Source organism: Aethalodelphis obliquidens, unplaced genomic scaffold, assembly GCF_003676395.1.
Source record: "Aethalodelphis obliquidens isolate GAN/ISIS:26980383/991018 unplaced genomic scaffold, ASM367639v1 scaffold8, whole genome shotgun sequence".
Lineage (NCBI taxonomy): Eukaryota > Metazoa > Chordata > Mammalia > Artiodactyla > Delphinidae > Aethalodelphis > Aethalodelphis obliquidens.
In genome coordinates, this window is record NW_020837952.1 from 58,254,532 (window position 1) to 58,268,712 (window position 14,181).

Here is a 14,181-nt window from a genome sequence, read left to right on the forward strand (position 1 = left end):
TAAGGAAATTTGTCCCTTCATGGGCCCCCCAGCCGGGGGGGCACAGAGTCCCTCCATGGCTCTTTCTGCCTCCCCTCCCGCTGCCCTTTGCCTGCACACAGTTGGAACCAGCCCAGCGCTGCCCCTTCTGTGCTACAATGACCTTTAGCCGGTCAGCTTTCCTGAATCGCAGTCTCTGCTTTGGTAAAATGCAGAGACAAGCCCCCCCACACACACACACACACTTCGCAGTGTGTTTTCAGGATTAAATGAGATCTTGTAGATAAAGAGTCTGAACAACAGAAACCAGTGCAACCTCCATGCACGACGATTTGGCAGTGTCCGTTAAAATAGTAAATGTCCACGCCCTGGGCCCCAGCGATTTCTTCTCGCCATTTCCTGCAGAGAAAGTTTTGCAGATGCGTCCAAGGGTGTTCCCTGCAGCACCTTCTGTGAGGTTAGAAAATCATAAACAACTGAAAGGGGCATTAACAGGGGCCTGATTAAATTAGGATCCATCAGTCCTGTGGAATTCTTTGCTGTAATTAAAGAGTCTGGCAGTTCCTGTGTGCTGTCACCGGCAGATCCCCACCACGTGGGACTGCATGAACAAAGCAAGAGCAAATAACACCTACAGATGATTCCATTTAAGCTTTCCAGAACCCCACACAAACACTAGATATTTTATGTTTGTCTGTGTGCATATATGTACGTAGATGCAATAAGAACAGCCCGGAAGAAAATATGCCCCAATGACCCAGGGTTGCCTCTGGGGAGGACATTGGGATGGAGGCTGGGAGGTGGCAGGAACGTCAAAGAGAATTTCGCTTTGCTGTAGTGTCTACGTGCTTTACTGCAGTACATGCCTGTGTCGCCTGCAGAGATACACACATACAAAACACACGCCAACACCAAGTGCAGAGAATAGTAACGGTTAGCCTGACCCACGCACCATCAAGGCCCAGAGGCCACAATTCTGACTGTAGGTCAAGGAGGGCACCTAGGAAGGAAGGTGTCTCAGTGCCTCCTGCCACTGTCCGCAGCTCTTACAGTCTGGATTCAGGTCTGGGGAAGCCCCTCAGGTGGGCCAATGCCATCCCCTGGCGTGCGGGAGGGACGCACTCTGTTAGCCTGGCTGGGCCAAGGCCCCAGCCCGCCTCTCCTGGCTGGGCGTTCTGCCAAGAAAACTCTTGAACTACATAAAAATCCATCCTGGAAATCCGAGAGGCATCCTTAGAACGGAGCGTAGCCTTTCAATTCGAATGGGGAAAAAAAGGCAGATTTGCCTGTAACTTGATTTCAGGTGAGTGAGGCCCGGTGGCCAAAATGCAACGACTGCATCTGGCCGTGGCCCTCACACCAAGGTCCTGCCATGTGCTGTGAAGGGGACCCCAGCCCCACCAAGGTTTCCAGTGTAACCAGCACGTGTTCCCATGGAAACTCTGCTTTGCAGAATCCTTTGGAAATTGTTTCCGAGGAGGGGGAACCGCTTCCCACACCCGCTTTGCATTCCTGGGTTTGGTTTCCAGGGATGATTTTCTCCAAGTGCTGAGAGGGGCAGGAGCAGGAGGGAGGGCTGGAGGCTGAAACCTGCCCGAAGGGGCAGAATGGCCATTTCTAAGCCGCTACCCTGGAGAGACCAGTGGAGGCTGAGGGTGTCAGCAGTGGGTGAGATGTTTCAGATGCCCAGAGGCCTGGAAGAGGGGTGGCAGGGGTGTGACCTAGAGATGGTAGGGAATCCCAGGTCAGAGCTAGGGCGGGTCAGGCAGAAAGAAGCATAGGCCGAGACCGTGACATACATGTCCGCCCCCCTGTGGTGAGGCTGGGGCGGGGTCGGGACAGGAGGAAGCAGTGCCCGAGGCCTGGCCATCAGGGGCTGCCAGGGGCTTCTGCTACAAGCTCCAGGGCCAGGGGTCCACCCTCAGGATGGCTGCCATCCACCCTACTGGTCTAAGGCTCCCCTTCACCTGGGTCTCACCTATTGCTCCTCAGCCTGCAGGGGGCCAAAGAAGGGGGTCCCCACCTCCAGGGAGGCCTGCCCCTCATTTAGCAGATTCCCTCCGCACTGCCCAGTGGCAGCCTGTTTTTCCTGAAGGATGAGTGGAGAAGGAAATACACACCCGCTGAGCCTCTGCAGGGCAGGGAGTTCCCCATCTGTCCTCTCTGAGTAACACTCAGCGACTTGATTGTTACTGAAGCCAAGGCTCAGGTGGACATGGCTTCTGGGAGGTGGAGCTGGGATTCGAGAGAGGCCAGCCCCAGATGACCCCCAAGGGCGGTTCCTCTCTCTTCTCTCCTCAGCCCACTCAGAGTCCACCACGCAAACCTGCCCTCCAGGAGCTCAGTTCGAGCCCCCTCTGCCCCCTCCTCCTCTCTCGTGGCCACCTGCGCCCCCTGCAGTCGTCTGCCACCCCTCACCCCTGCACCAGCCCATCTCCGCAGGCTCCCAGTCCCGGGGGCTGGGGAAGGAGGGGTGCTTAGTCTTCTTGGCTCCGTACTGGGCGTCCCAGAACGTTCTCCTCTGGGGGGTCCCCCCTTCCACCTTGACCCTCCTCCCTGCCTCTCTCCTTGCTCGCTGAAGACCTCAGCGCCTGCCCAGCCTTGCCCTGAACTGAGCTCGGTCACCACACTTGACAACGTCTGTGTCCACAAGAGGGGCGATGAGTTGGTCCTTGAGGGCCTCACAGGCCGCAGGGAAGAGTTGGGATTTTGTTCCAAGTGAGATGGGAACAGTGGGGGGTTTTGCACACGGGGAGGGCCATGGTCCTGTGTAGGTCTCAGGATCCTTTGCTTCGTGGAGAGGGGACTGCAGCGGGCTGGGCCAGGGCGGGGGGCGCAGTCTCTCCAGGCTCCCCGCACTACCCCAGGGGCCAACTGGAAAAGGCTGATTCCCAGCCTGAGGGTCCGGGGCCAGGGGCTGAGGACGCTCTGGGGCCCAGCGAGGCGGCCTCCTCCTGTCTTGCTGCCTTTGGTCTTCCCTGGAGAGGCTCCGCTGCACGCTGAGCGGCCTGCCTCCCTCACCCGGCCCCCAGCCCCGGCCTCTGCCTCAGGCTGACGGAGTCAGGGGCCTGGAAGGCAGCTTCGCCTCCCTAAACAGGGTAGGAGTTCGTTAAACTGCCTTCTGGCAAGGGGGGGCCTCTCCCCACAGCCCCGTGTTCCCGCTCAGAGCCCTCCTTGCCGTGTGCTCCAAGGCCAGGCTCAGAACCAAGCTGAGATGCTGTGAACCGTGCCACAGGCCCAAGGGGGCCACACACAGCCCTAGCGGAGGGGCTGGGGCTTCTTCCTGACGTCAACCCAGGCCCACCCTGCCGGCCCCAGCCCTTACCCTGCGGGGGCGCTGACCTGCAGGGCTGAAGGTGCTACCCACAAACCAGCCGGGGGTCTGGCCAGGGCCTGCGCCTCGGGCCACCACCCTCCTGGGCACATTGGGGTTTGTGTGAGAGGGCACCTGAGGGACTCTGGGGACAGCACTGGGTGTGTGTGGAGGGAGGACTGGCCTGCCCATTGCACGAATGACCAAATAGTGGAAAGCAAGGGAGGGATGGGGGACAGCAGGGGAGGGAGGGCTCAGAGCCCGACAGCCTGGGTGAGCCCACCCTTAGCCCTGGTCTGCCTGTGAGGTAGGCTGCCGTGAGGTGAAATGAGGGGTAACGTGAACACTCGAGCAGCAGAAATGGCTCAGGGTCAGACACTGAGGGGCCATGGGGCCTGAGCTTCTGCAGCACAAAGGGACCCCTCTGCCCACCCCAGGGGAAGGCCCAAGAACAGAGCTATGCAGCTGGACCACGACAGAGAGGGCTGGCCTCCAGGCAGCTGGGACCGGCCCGGGGCAAGGAGGGAAGGGGCCGGGCTGGCCTCGATCCCCAGGGGCCGGGGCTGGGGCATAGGGCAGACAAAGACAGAGGAGGTGGGAGGGGTCGAGATAGGCCAGGTGGAGGGGCTCTGGGGAACTGGGCTGTAGGTAGACCAGGAGCAGCGAGGCCCTGAGGCTGGGGTGAGCAGGGCGTGGTGAGGAAGCAGTTGGCACACAGAGCGTAGGCGGCCAGGCTGATGGGAAACAACCTTGGGGTCCTTGCTGGGGGAGGCAGAGAGCTCCCTGCGTGTGCCCGGACCCTCGCAGTCCCAGGACCCCACTGAGCCGCCTCCCCGGCCTCCAGCTCTGTTCCTGAGCCCAGCCCAGCCTCTGCATGGTTCATTCCTGCCCACGCCCCATACCCCCCACGCCATCCCCCGATCTACTTTGTGTGGTCGCCTCGTGCCTTTGGCCTAGTTGGGCGGGGGGCGGGGAGACGGGGGCCATTTGCCTAGTTGCTCCTTTATTCACCCACGCTGGGACCCCTGTGCACACAGTACTGACGAGGGTCCCTGGCGGGAACCTCCTGGTGGTTCAGGCTGGTACAAGAGGGCCCGTGTGTCTAGAGAGGGTAAGAAGGGCTCTGGGTGGCGTTCAGGAGAGCCCTTGGGGAGGGAGGGAGGGCCCGCCTGGCAGAGGGAGCCGCTCGGGCAAAGGTCCGGAGATGTGGCACACTCGGCGGGTGTGGCCGGGCTGCAGAATGGGGGGGTGGGGTGGGGCCAGCCAAGGCAAGAGGGCAAGTGAGGTGATGGGGCACCCCTGGGGCCTCACTCCTGGTACAGATCGAGTCCTTTGGAGGGAGAGGCTGCCCCAGGGCCTCTGATCCAGGCAAGACCCAGGAGCAGGCAGAGCTTGTCCTAGAGATTTTCATAGACCAGGTTAAATTCACCATCACCCTCAGATCCATGTTGTTTCTCCTGGAAAAAAATAAAAAGAAAAAAAGAAAGAAAAAACAGTAGGGAGGGAAAAGAACAAACTTGCACAACTTTAGTTTTAGTCAGAGGCAGACAAGCAGATGGCTTCCCAAGCAGCTTTGACAGGGAGACCCGTCCTTGCGCCCAAGCCCACCGCACCAGCCTCTTCTCCCATCATTCCAGCCCATGCCTGCTCTCTGCCCTCCAACTCCACAGACCTCTTCTTTCCTGCCTTGGGCCTCCCCAGGTGCTCTTCCCTCTGCCTGGTGTGCTGCCTCCATCCTACCTGTTCCCTGGCTACCTCCTCCTCACTCTGCACCCCCGAGAGCCCCCTTCCCAGCTCTGGCCTAGTCCCTCCCCAGAGCCCACCCTTCACAGGGGGCTACAAATGTCTCTGTGTGTTTGTAAGATCAGTGACCCTGTTCCTGCAGACCCAAGGATCCTGGAGGGCCGGAACATTTCTAGTCATCCTGCCAGGACTTCAGGGCCTGGCACATGGTGGGCACGGCCTGGGATGGCCCAGACATCCTTGGGGAAGCCCTGCCTCCAATCAGAGCCTAGTTCAGGGATGAGTATACAAAGGGCTTTGAGAATAGGAGATTCAACAAACAGAGTCAGCCTGGGCCAACGGGGCCAAGCACTTGCTCCCCTCACTTCCTGATGGCTTTTCCAAGGTGCCTACCCACAGCCCTTGAGCTCCTGAATCCAACCTTGCACTTGATGGCGTCCAAAGCTCTGGTGTAGATGCTACTTAACTTGGAACTCATTTGAATTCAGGGGCAGTTGATTTTGCAGTAAAGTGTCACTCATCCACTTTACAGATGAGCAGACTGAGGTTTAAGAGAGAATCATGATCGGGACTTCCCTGGTGGCTCAGTGGTTAAGAACCCGCCAGCCAGTGCAGGGGACACGGGTGTGAGCCCTGGTCCGGGAACATCCTACATGCTGCAGAGCAACTAAGCCCGTGAGCCACAACTACTGAAGCCCGCGCTCCTGGAGCCCATGCTCCGCAACAGGAGAAGCCATCGCACCGCGATGAAGAGTAGCCCCCGCTCGCTGCAACTAGAGAAAGCCCGTGTGCAGCAACGAAGACCCACTGCATCCATAAATAAATAAATAAATGTATTAAAAAAAGAGAGAGAGAGAGAATCATGATCAAGTGATATGCCTTAGTCCCCCTCGTGATAATAACGAAGCCCTGTCCAGACCCTCCCAGGCTGGCATCAGCGTAGACTCCAGCTCCCGGCTTTAGCCGCCTTCCGCCTGGGGAGAGCTAGGAGCCAAACACCCCTGCTTTACTGGCCAGTGTAGACACTATACCGTGCCCAGTGGCAGTTACGATTGCTCATCTTGCACGGCGCCTAGGGGGTCCCAGTACGACATTTGATCCTCATGGCAAATCTAGGAGGTGAGTGCCGTTAGGCTCCTCAGTTTACAGCCGAGGAGAAGCAGGCACAGAGGTTAGCCCCTTGGCCAGGGCTGCACAGCTGGTAAGGGGTGGAGCAGGGGTTCAAATCCACCAGACCTCCTAACCACTAGGCCAGCTGCCTCGCAGAGAGGGCTCTGATTCGGCAGCAGGTGGCTCCCTCCTCTGGTCCTATTTACCCGTTTCCCAGATGAGGAACAGGACACATGGAGTGAGACGAGGCTCGCTGCCCAGCCCCTGCGTACCTGGGAGAGCAGGTCCTGGTTGGAGGGCGGGCTGCTGGCCTCACTCTGGATGCGGTCGTAGACCTCGGTCTCTCGGCGCTGCAGGTCCTGCAAGAGACGTGGGAAGGTCAGAGAAAGGTGAACAGAGGGGCAGGGCCCCGGCCTGCTATACCTCCCCGCCGCCCGAGGGAGCCTAGGGGCCGGGCAGACCTGTGAGGGGACACCCACCACCCCCAGCCTCGCCACTCGCGGTCACACGGCTGCACCTGTGCACCTGCCGTTCCCTCTCGGAGCCATCTTACCCCTCCCCCGCTAGTACAGTGCCACTCCTCTCTGTGCCCCTTGCCAGCCCCTCACATCGCCTCAAGGCTCTAGCAGAGCCTGTGCTCAGCCCGGTAGGCTCTCCAGGCCCCCAGGGAGCTGGCAAGAGGAAGGGCCCAGGCCCCCTCTCACCGTCCCTGCCTGTCCTTAGGTCCTTCGGTGCAGCCAGCAGCCCCCAGATGTGACTCCCATGGCCAAGGCTTCAATAGGATGCTCTCCTGGCATCCCCCCCTCACTCCCCTGGGCCAAAGCCCTGTCCCTGTGAGGGTCCCACCCACGCATCCACCCCTGTAGGTCTCCCTTCACCCCTCACCCCAGCCTGTGCTCACAGATGACCTAGGTACCCACTGCAGTCACACTCCTTTCCCACAGCTGTGCTGGGTTTGTTGCTGGGTCACTGTAGCTGTGGTTGGCACACTTGGAGAACACCACCAAATGAGCTATGATGACGGGGCCCCTCGCTCAGCTAGATGTGTGTCTTAGGGCCACACTCACTCTGGGCCCAGCTATGAACAGCCTGACCAGAGGCCTCAGGATGGTAGGAAGAGATGGAGCTTTGAAATCAGACAAGCCTAGGTTCAACTCTCAGCTCTGACACCTGCCAGCTATGGGCAACCCCGGAACCTCCCTGTGCCTCAGTTTCCTCATCTGTAAAATGGGAATCATTGTATCTCTCTTTCAGGCTCAATGGATGATTAAATGAGATATTGTACATAAAGGGCCCAACAGAGGGTCTGGCGAATCACAGGTGCTTAATAACTGTTGAATGGTCATCAAGGGAGGCTTGATGCCTCCCTCCCCTCTCTGCGGTCACAGCCTGGACCCTTCCTCAGACCCTGATGGGCACCGGGGTCCCAGGCAAGGGGCAGATGCTGCTCCTTGGGGGATGTCGGGACAGAGCTACTAACAGCCTAAGCAAGAGGCAGGAACCTTTCCTTCCCACGTGTACATGTCATATGGATGCCGGCTGCTTGCCAAGGAGGTGGTTTCCCTGGCAACAGGCAAGCAGGGGTTGCCGAGGCAGGCTGCAGAGACAGGTGGTGCTCTGAGGCAAGAGAAGGGAGGGGAGGTGGGGTGGGGGGAAGGAGGCTCCGAGAGGTAGCGGGGCATGAAAACCTGTGTAATAAACCATTTGGCACTTGGGAGACCCTCACTTCAAGGGCATCACACACAGGGATGGCAAGGCTGCCCTAGGGATCTCTGCGTCAGAAAGAGGGAGGGTCAGGACTTCTGTGGTGGCACAGTGGTTAAGAATCCACCTGCCAGTACAGGGGACACGGGTTCGAGCCCTGGTCCGGGAAGATCCCACATGCTGCGGAGCAACTAAGCCCGTGCGCCACAACTACTGAGCCTGCGCTCTAGAGCCCGCAAACCACACCTACTGAGCCCGCGCGCCTAGAGCCTGTGCTCTGCAACAAGAGAAGCCACCGCAATGAGAAGCCCGCGCACCACAACCAAGAGTAGCCCCTGCTCGCCGCAACTAGAGAAAAAGCCTGCGCGCAGCAACGAAGACCCAACGCAGCCAAAAATAAATAAAAATTTAAAAAAAAGAAAAAGAAAGAGGGAGGGTCTTGGAAGGGGTGCTTCCAACCTGCCTCTGGGTAAGGAAGGGGGCAAGGCTGTCCCAGGGAGGAGCCCAAATTCCGGTGAAAGGCATTTTCCAAGGCCTGCTCTGGCCTGTTGGGCTTTCATGCCTGCCCAGAGCACCAACCACTGCTGGCAAGCCTGGCACACGGGATGGGAATCTGCTTCTCAGCAGCCCTGGGCCTCCACCACCTGTCCGCCCGGACCTGGATCCACAGATCTGACAGCCCCCCAAGCTGGATGCTTCTGGTCACAGAGTGAAGGGAGAAAAAGGGCCTCCTGGCTGACATGTCAGCAGGAGAGCAGATCTCGGGTCCCACAGATGGTTCCCTTCTCCCTCGTGTCCAGTCCACGCGGGCTGCCCACCACGCATTAGCCCAGAGAGGCCCAGAGATGTCTCAGGTCACACAGCCCCTCCCGCCCTTCGCTCCATGTGCTCCCACTGGCCTGGGCACACAGCTAAGTGATTTCCCAGCCAGAGAAGAGCATCCTGACCTGGGACCCCACAGGCCTGGGCCCCACACTGCAGGGGTCATGCTGTGGGTGGGAGCAGATGCAGGGCTGAGGGCAGGGGAGGCTGCAGAGGTTGCTGCCAATTAGCAGCTGCTGAGTGAAGCCTCTGACAAGCCCTGACCTGCTGGGCTGCGTTTGCGTGCAGGGAGTGACTGGCATCACTAGGCTGTGAAATGCAGGGCAGCCCTGTCAACAGGATACCTCCTTGGCCTTGCTTGCTGGTGATGGGGACTGCCTCCCACAGGGTACGCCCGCGGGGAGAAGGCCAGGCCTCTGAACGGGCTGGGCTGGGCTGTACTGGGATACGGGTCTGGGATCCAGGCCCTCTGAGCCCTTTGCCTCCTGCTGCCCAGTATGAGCAGTGATGCTGGGCTGAGTGGTCACCAGCCCTGGCAGAGGCGTGAAGTTCGTGCCAAGGCTTTTGTCCAGGTGGGCTGAGGCCAGAGCTGAAGTCAGCTGCCCTGGGCCAGGACCTAATCTGAGGGTCCGGGACATTGGTCCCCCTGTAATACCCTCCCCTGTCACCAAGGAAACACAAGAGCTGTGGTCTCACGGACACCTGCATGTTGAGGTTTGCATGGTGCCCTCTGCGGGGCAGACGGCTGAGACCTGGGGGCCTTGTTCAGCAAAGAGTGGTACTCAGGAGAGATGGAGCACCTCTGCTCTAGGTCAAGGTCCTGGCGTGTGCAAAGTAAACGGCCCACGGCAGTGACAGGAGTCTGGTGAGGCAGGGCTGGGTTTGGCCTCCAATGAAGGCCTCTCGTGCCAGGCTGAGGAGCTGGCAATGGGGTGCCCCTGGAGGTTTCTGAGTGGGAAGCGACAGCATCAGTGGTGTGTCGGAAAGGCCCCTCCTGCTGCCGTGAGGCGTGGGAGGGCTGGAGGCTGACAGCAAGAATGAGGCGCTGGGCCAGGCAGAGGCTGGAACACAGCTGGGTGGGGGGGCGGTGTCCAGATGCTTCTGGGGAGCGTGAAACTACAAGGCTGAGGCCCCACATTCGCCATGGAGCACCTATTCTGTACCCAGCACCGAGCCCCAGGGAACCCCAGCCAGCTGGGAGCTAAGAACAGGCCTCCGCTCAGCTGATCGCTGAGCACCTACTACGTGCCAGGCACTGGGCTGGTGCGGGGGAGGGCGCCAGGCAGACCACGATCAGAAAGAAATCGGTGGCCGTAAGGGCCACGGAGAGACCCAGAGAAGGAGGATGGGGATGTTGGCTCATGGAGAGGGTGGGGAGGTCAGAAAGGCCTCCCTGCAAAGGTGTCCTCTGAGCAGAGAGCTGGGGAGTGAGACAGCAGCCCCTGGACGGCTCCAGAAAGGACACCGTGGAGGGGAGGGTGCAGCCAACACCAAGGCCCCCCTGCGGGGTGGGCATGGGGGGCAAGCCTGGTGCATCTGGAGAACATCAAGGAGGCCAGTGTGCCTGGAGCGAGTGAGTGAGGGGAGAGACAGTGGGAGGGCCTGTGGGCAGAGCTCTCAGAGACCACTGTCAGGGCTCCGGTGTTGACTCTGAGTGAGACAGAATCTATCTCACTAGACGGCCGAGGTGGTCATGAGAATGTGATCCGCAGACCTCCAACTCCAGGGATCAGCATCGACCCGGGGCCCCAGCTGCTGGGCTCTGAAACCCATCATTACGTGTGCACAGAGGGCCCCCCCCCCCCCGCCACCGTGGGCTACCGCCAGCCAATGGCTGAGCTCAGCAGGGATGCCATCACAGCCTCCCACCCTGGGAGACCTGGGACTCCTCTGACTGGGCTCCCCATGGCCTGCTGAATCTTCCCTAGATGGTGCGGTGGTCGGTGCATCCTCTCTGCCTTCCTTCACCCTTTCCTTTACCCAGGATGAGATCTGCAAGAGTCTGACGACTCTCCCAGTCTTCTCCATTTTCTCTCACAGGTGGTTTCCCTAATAAAACTATCACACATTTACCCCCGTCTTGGTGTCTGCTTCTCGGGGGACCTAGACTCACCAAGGGCCCTGAGCAGAGCGGGATGTGATCTGTGTTTGGGTGGGATCACTCTGCTGCTCCTGGGCGGAGCACAGACTGTGGGGCAAGGATAATAATGGGCCAGCTGATTAGAAACCAATTGCAGGACTCCAGGCACGAAATGGTGGTGGCTCCCACCAGCGTCAGCCCTGGAGGGGTGAGAAGGTCAGATGCTGGATATGTTCGCAATAAGATGTGCTGATGGATCCGATGTGAGCAGTGATGGAAGGAGAGAAGGAAAGGGCAATTTCAAAAGGTTTAGCCTGAGCATCAGGGAGGATGGAGCAACCATTCACTGCATGAGGAGGACTGTGGGAAGAGGTACTTCGATGGGTAAAGAATTGGAGATTGGTCTGAGAGAGAAGCCGATACGGGGTCCAAATGCAGTTGCTTCTGGTGTTCAGAGGAGGGGCCTGGGCTGGACGTATAAATTTGGGAGTTGTCAGAGTGTAGAGGGTCTCAAAACCTTGAGGCTGCTTCACTCCCAAGGAGGAGAGTGACGATCAAAGAGAAAGGGCCCCAGGCCTGGACTCTAATGCTTAGAGGTCAGGATTTCTCTGGTTCCTAAGAAGGAACCAGGGATGCAGGCTGAGGAGGCATGGTAGTGAGTCAGAGGGGCATTAGGAGAGAGTGGAATGTTCTGGAAGCAAGTAAAGAAAGTGTGTCTAGGAGGAGGGAGAGCTTGCTGGTGTCACATGCTGTTGCTCATCAGGAAAGAGGAAGGCTGGGAACTGACCACGGGGTTTAACAATGTGGAGGTCAACGGGGACCTTGAGAAGGAAGGCTTTGGGGGGCAGAAAGGAGAGGTGTGTAGAAAGCCTGACTGAGTGGGTCGGAAAAGAGAGCCAGAAACTGAAGACAGGGAATTTTGACAGATCTGTTATAAGGAGTCGTCGAGAAAGGACAGGGTCCCTGGAGGTGGCTGTGAGCTCAAGATAAGGAATTTAAGATGGAAGAAATCATAGCATGTTTGCAAACCGGAAATGTAATACTGTATCATTAGCCCTATATTAAAGGTTATGAAACCAAGGCTCAGAAAGTTTAAGTAGCAGAACCCGTGAGCAAAAGAACTAGGCCTTGAACGCCAGTCTGTCTGGCTTACTCCAAATCCATGCTCCTTAATAGGTCAACTTGGGCTTCCCTGGTGGCGCGGTGGTTGAGAGTCCGCCTGCCGATGCAGGGGACAAGGGTTCGTGCCCCGGTCCGGGAGGATCCCACATGCCGCGGAGCGACTAGGCCTGTGAGCCATGGCCGCTGAGCCTGCGCGTCCGGAGCCTGTGCTCCGCAACGGGAGAGGCCACAACAGTGAGAGGCCCGTGGACCACTAAAAAAAGAAAAAAGAAAAAAAAAAGGTCAACTTTTCACACACAAAAAAACTGGAGTAGTACAGCTTTTTTTTTTCCTGTCACAATACATCATGAACATTTTTCCACATGAATAAAAAGCAAAAATTGACATAATCAGAAGGAGAAATCTACAAGCAAATGGGCAGATTTTAACTCAATTCACTCAACATCTGATAGACAAAATAATCAATAAGGATATGGCATACTTTAGCAACACAGTCAATAAACTTGACCTCGCTGACACACATAGAACACTCCCTCAGCCATGCACAATGCACACGAAATACAAGCCAACAGTAAAGGGAGTCTCCAAAGACTTCAAAGGATTAAAATCCTACCGAATGTATTCTCTGATCACAGTGGAATTCGTGAGAAACAAAAAACAGAATGATAACTAAAAAACAAACGTTTGAAAATTAAGCAAAAGACTTTTAAATAACTCATGGGGCAAGCGGGAAATTTAAACTGAAAGACAACAGAACTATGACATATCAAAACTTGTGGGATACAACTAAAGCCATACTTAAAGGGAAGTTCATAACCTTAAGTGCATAAATTAGGAAAAAAGAAAGATTGAAAATCAGTGATCTAAGTATCCCTCCAAAGAAAGTAGAGGAGACGTATACAAAAATCCTTCCCTGGGCTTCCCTGGTGGCGCAGTGGTTGAGAGTCCGCCTGCCGATGCAGGGGACACGGGTTCGTGCCCCGGTCCGGGAGGATCCCACATGCTGCGGAGCGGCTGGGCCCATGAGCCGTGGCCGCTGAGCCTGCGCGTCCGGAGCCTGTGCTCCGCAACGGGAGAGGCCGCAACGGTGAGAGGCCCACGTACCGCAAAAAAAAAAAAAAAAAAAAATCCTTCCCTGGATGTTGTCCACTGTCACCACTCTTGTTCACCATCACTGTCTGAGGCAGTGCGATAAAACAAAAAAAAAAAAGAAAGAAAAGGTATGAAGATTAAAAAGGAAGAAATGAAACTTCCACTATTCATAGATGACATGACTAGGTTCATAGAAAATCCAAAGGAACTTACAGAGAAACTATTAGAATTAATTAGTGAATTCATCAAGGTTACTCTCTATATAAAGTCAATATACAAAAACCAATCGTATTTCTACATACCAGCAATAGACAATTAGAAAATAAAATTAGGGACTCCCCTGGTGGTCCAGTGGGTAAGATTCTGCACTCCTAATGCAGGGGGCCCAGGTTCGATCCCTAGTCGGGGAACTAGATCTCACATGCATGCCGCAACTAATAAGCCCTCATGCCGCAACTAAGGAGTCCGCATGCCGCAAATAAGAAGCCTGCATGCTGCAACTAAGACCCAGCACGGCCAAAAATAAATGAATAAATTTAAAAAAAAAGAAAATTAAAATGGGGACAACACCTGTATCCTGAAGCCCTATTATGAGTATTAATGACATAACAGGTATAAAATCCTACAACAGTACCTGGCACGTAGTAGGTACTCAACAAATGACTTCGTGACATCATCATCACTCTTGTGAACGTATTCTTATCTGCCCAGGCCCAGCCCCAGCAGCTAGGGACTGGTCTCAAGGGCTAGCAGAGTCTGCGGCCTCCCTTCACATCTCCTTGCCAGCCCTAAAACCTTTTGAAGCCACCCTGCAACCCGGCAGGGCCTTTGGGCCTCTTCCTCACGCTCCAGAGAAGTCTAAACACGGGCAAGAAAGATGTTCCATGCAAACGTGAGTCTCTTCCATTAAAAGTAATCTTGGAGAAGGATATTTATTCATGTGAAAAGATGTTCATGAGATATTGTAACATGAACAAAACTAGCTGCACTACTCCAATTTTTTAAAAAAAAAGTATGTGTGAGTGTGTGTATGGGTCTCTTTGTATGTGTTTACAGAAAAGACTGGAAGGTACAGAGGTCAGCGCTACTAGTGTTTATACTGGAAGAAGATAGGCTTACAATGATGGTTATTTTCCTCTTTTTGATATATATAGAAAGATCTCGTGTGTGTGTGTGTGTGTGTGTGTGTGTGTGTGTGTGTGTGTGTACGGAGAGA

At 56.4% G+C, this 14,181-nt stretch overlaps 1 protein-coding gene across 1 annotated transcript in view; it reads right to left on the reverse strand.

Moving 5' to 3' along the window:
• Positions 1-801: 801 nt before the first annotated feature.
• The window catches only part of NFAM1 (NFAT activating protein with ITAM motif 1), a 37,000-nt gene continuing 23,620 nt past the window's right edge, over positions 802-14,181 (reverse strand). Inside the window, exons 5-6 of the mRNA XM_027107867.1 lie at positions 6,418-6,504; positions 802-4,749 (exon numbers count right to left, since the gene is read on the reverse strand). Of these exons, the coding sequence (XP_026963668.1) occupies positions 4,690-4,749; positions 6,418-6,504 (147 nt within the window). The 3' untranslated portion in view covers positions 802-4,689. The remainder of the gene's footprint in view (positions 4,750-6,417; positions 6,505-14,181) is intronic.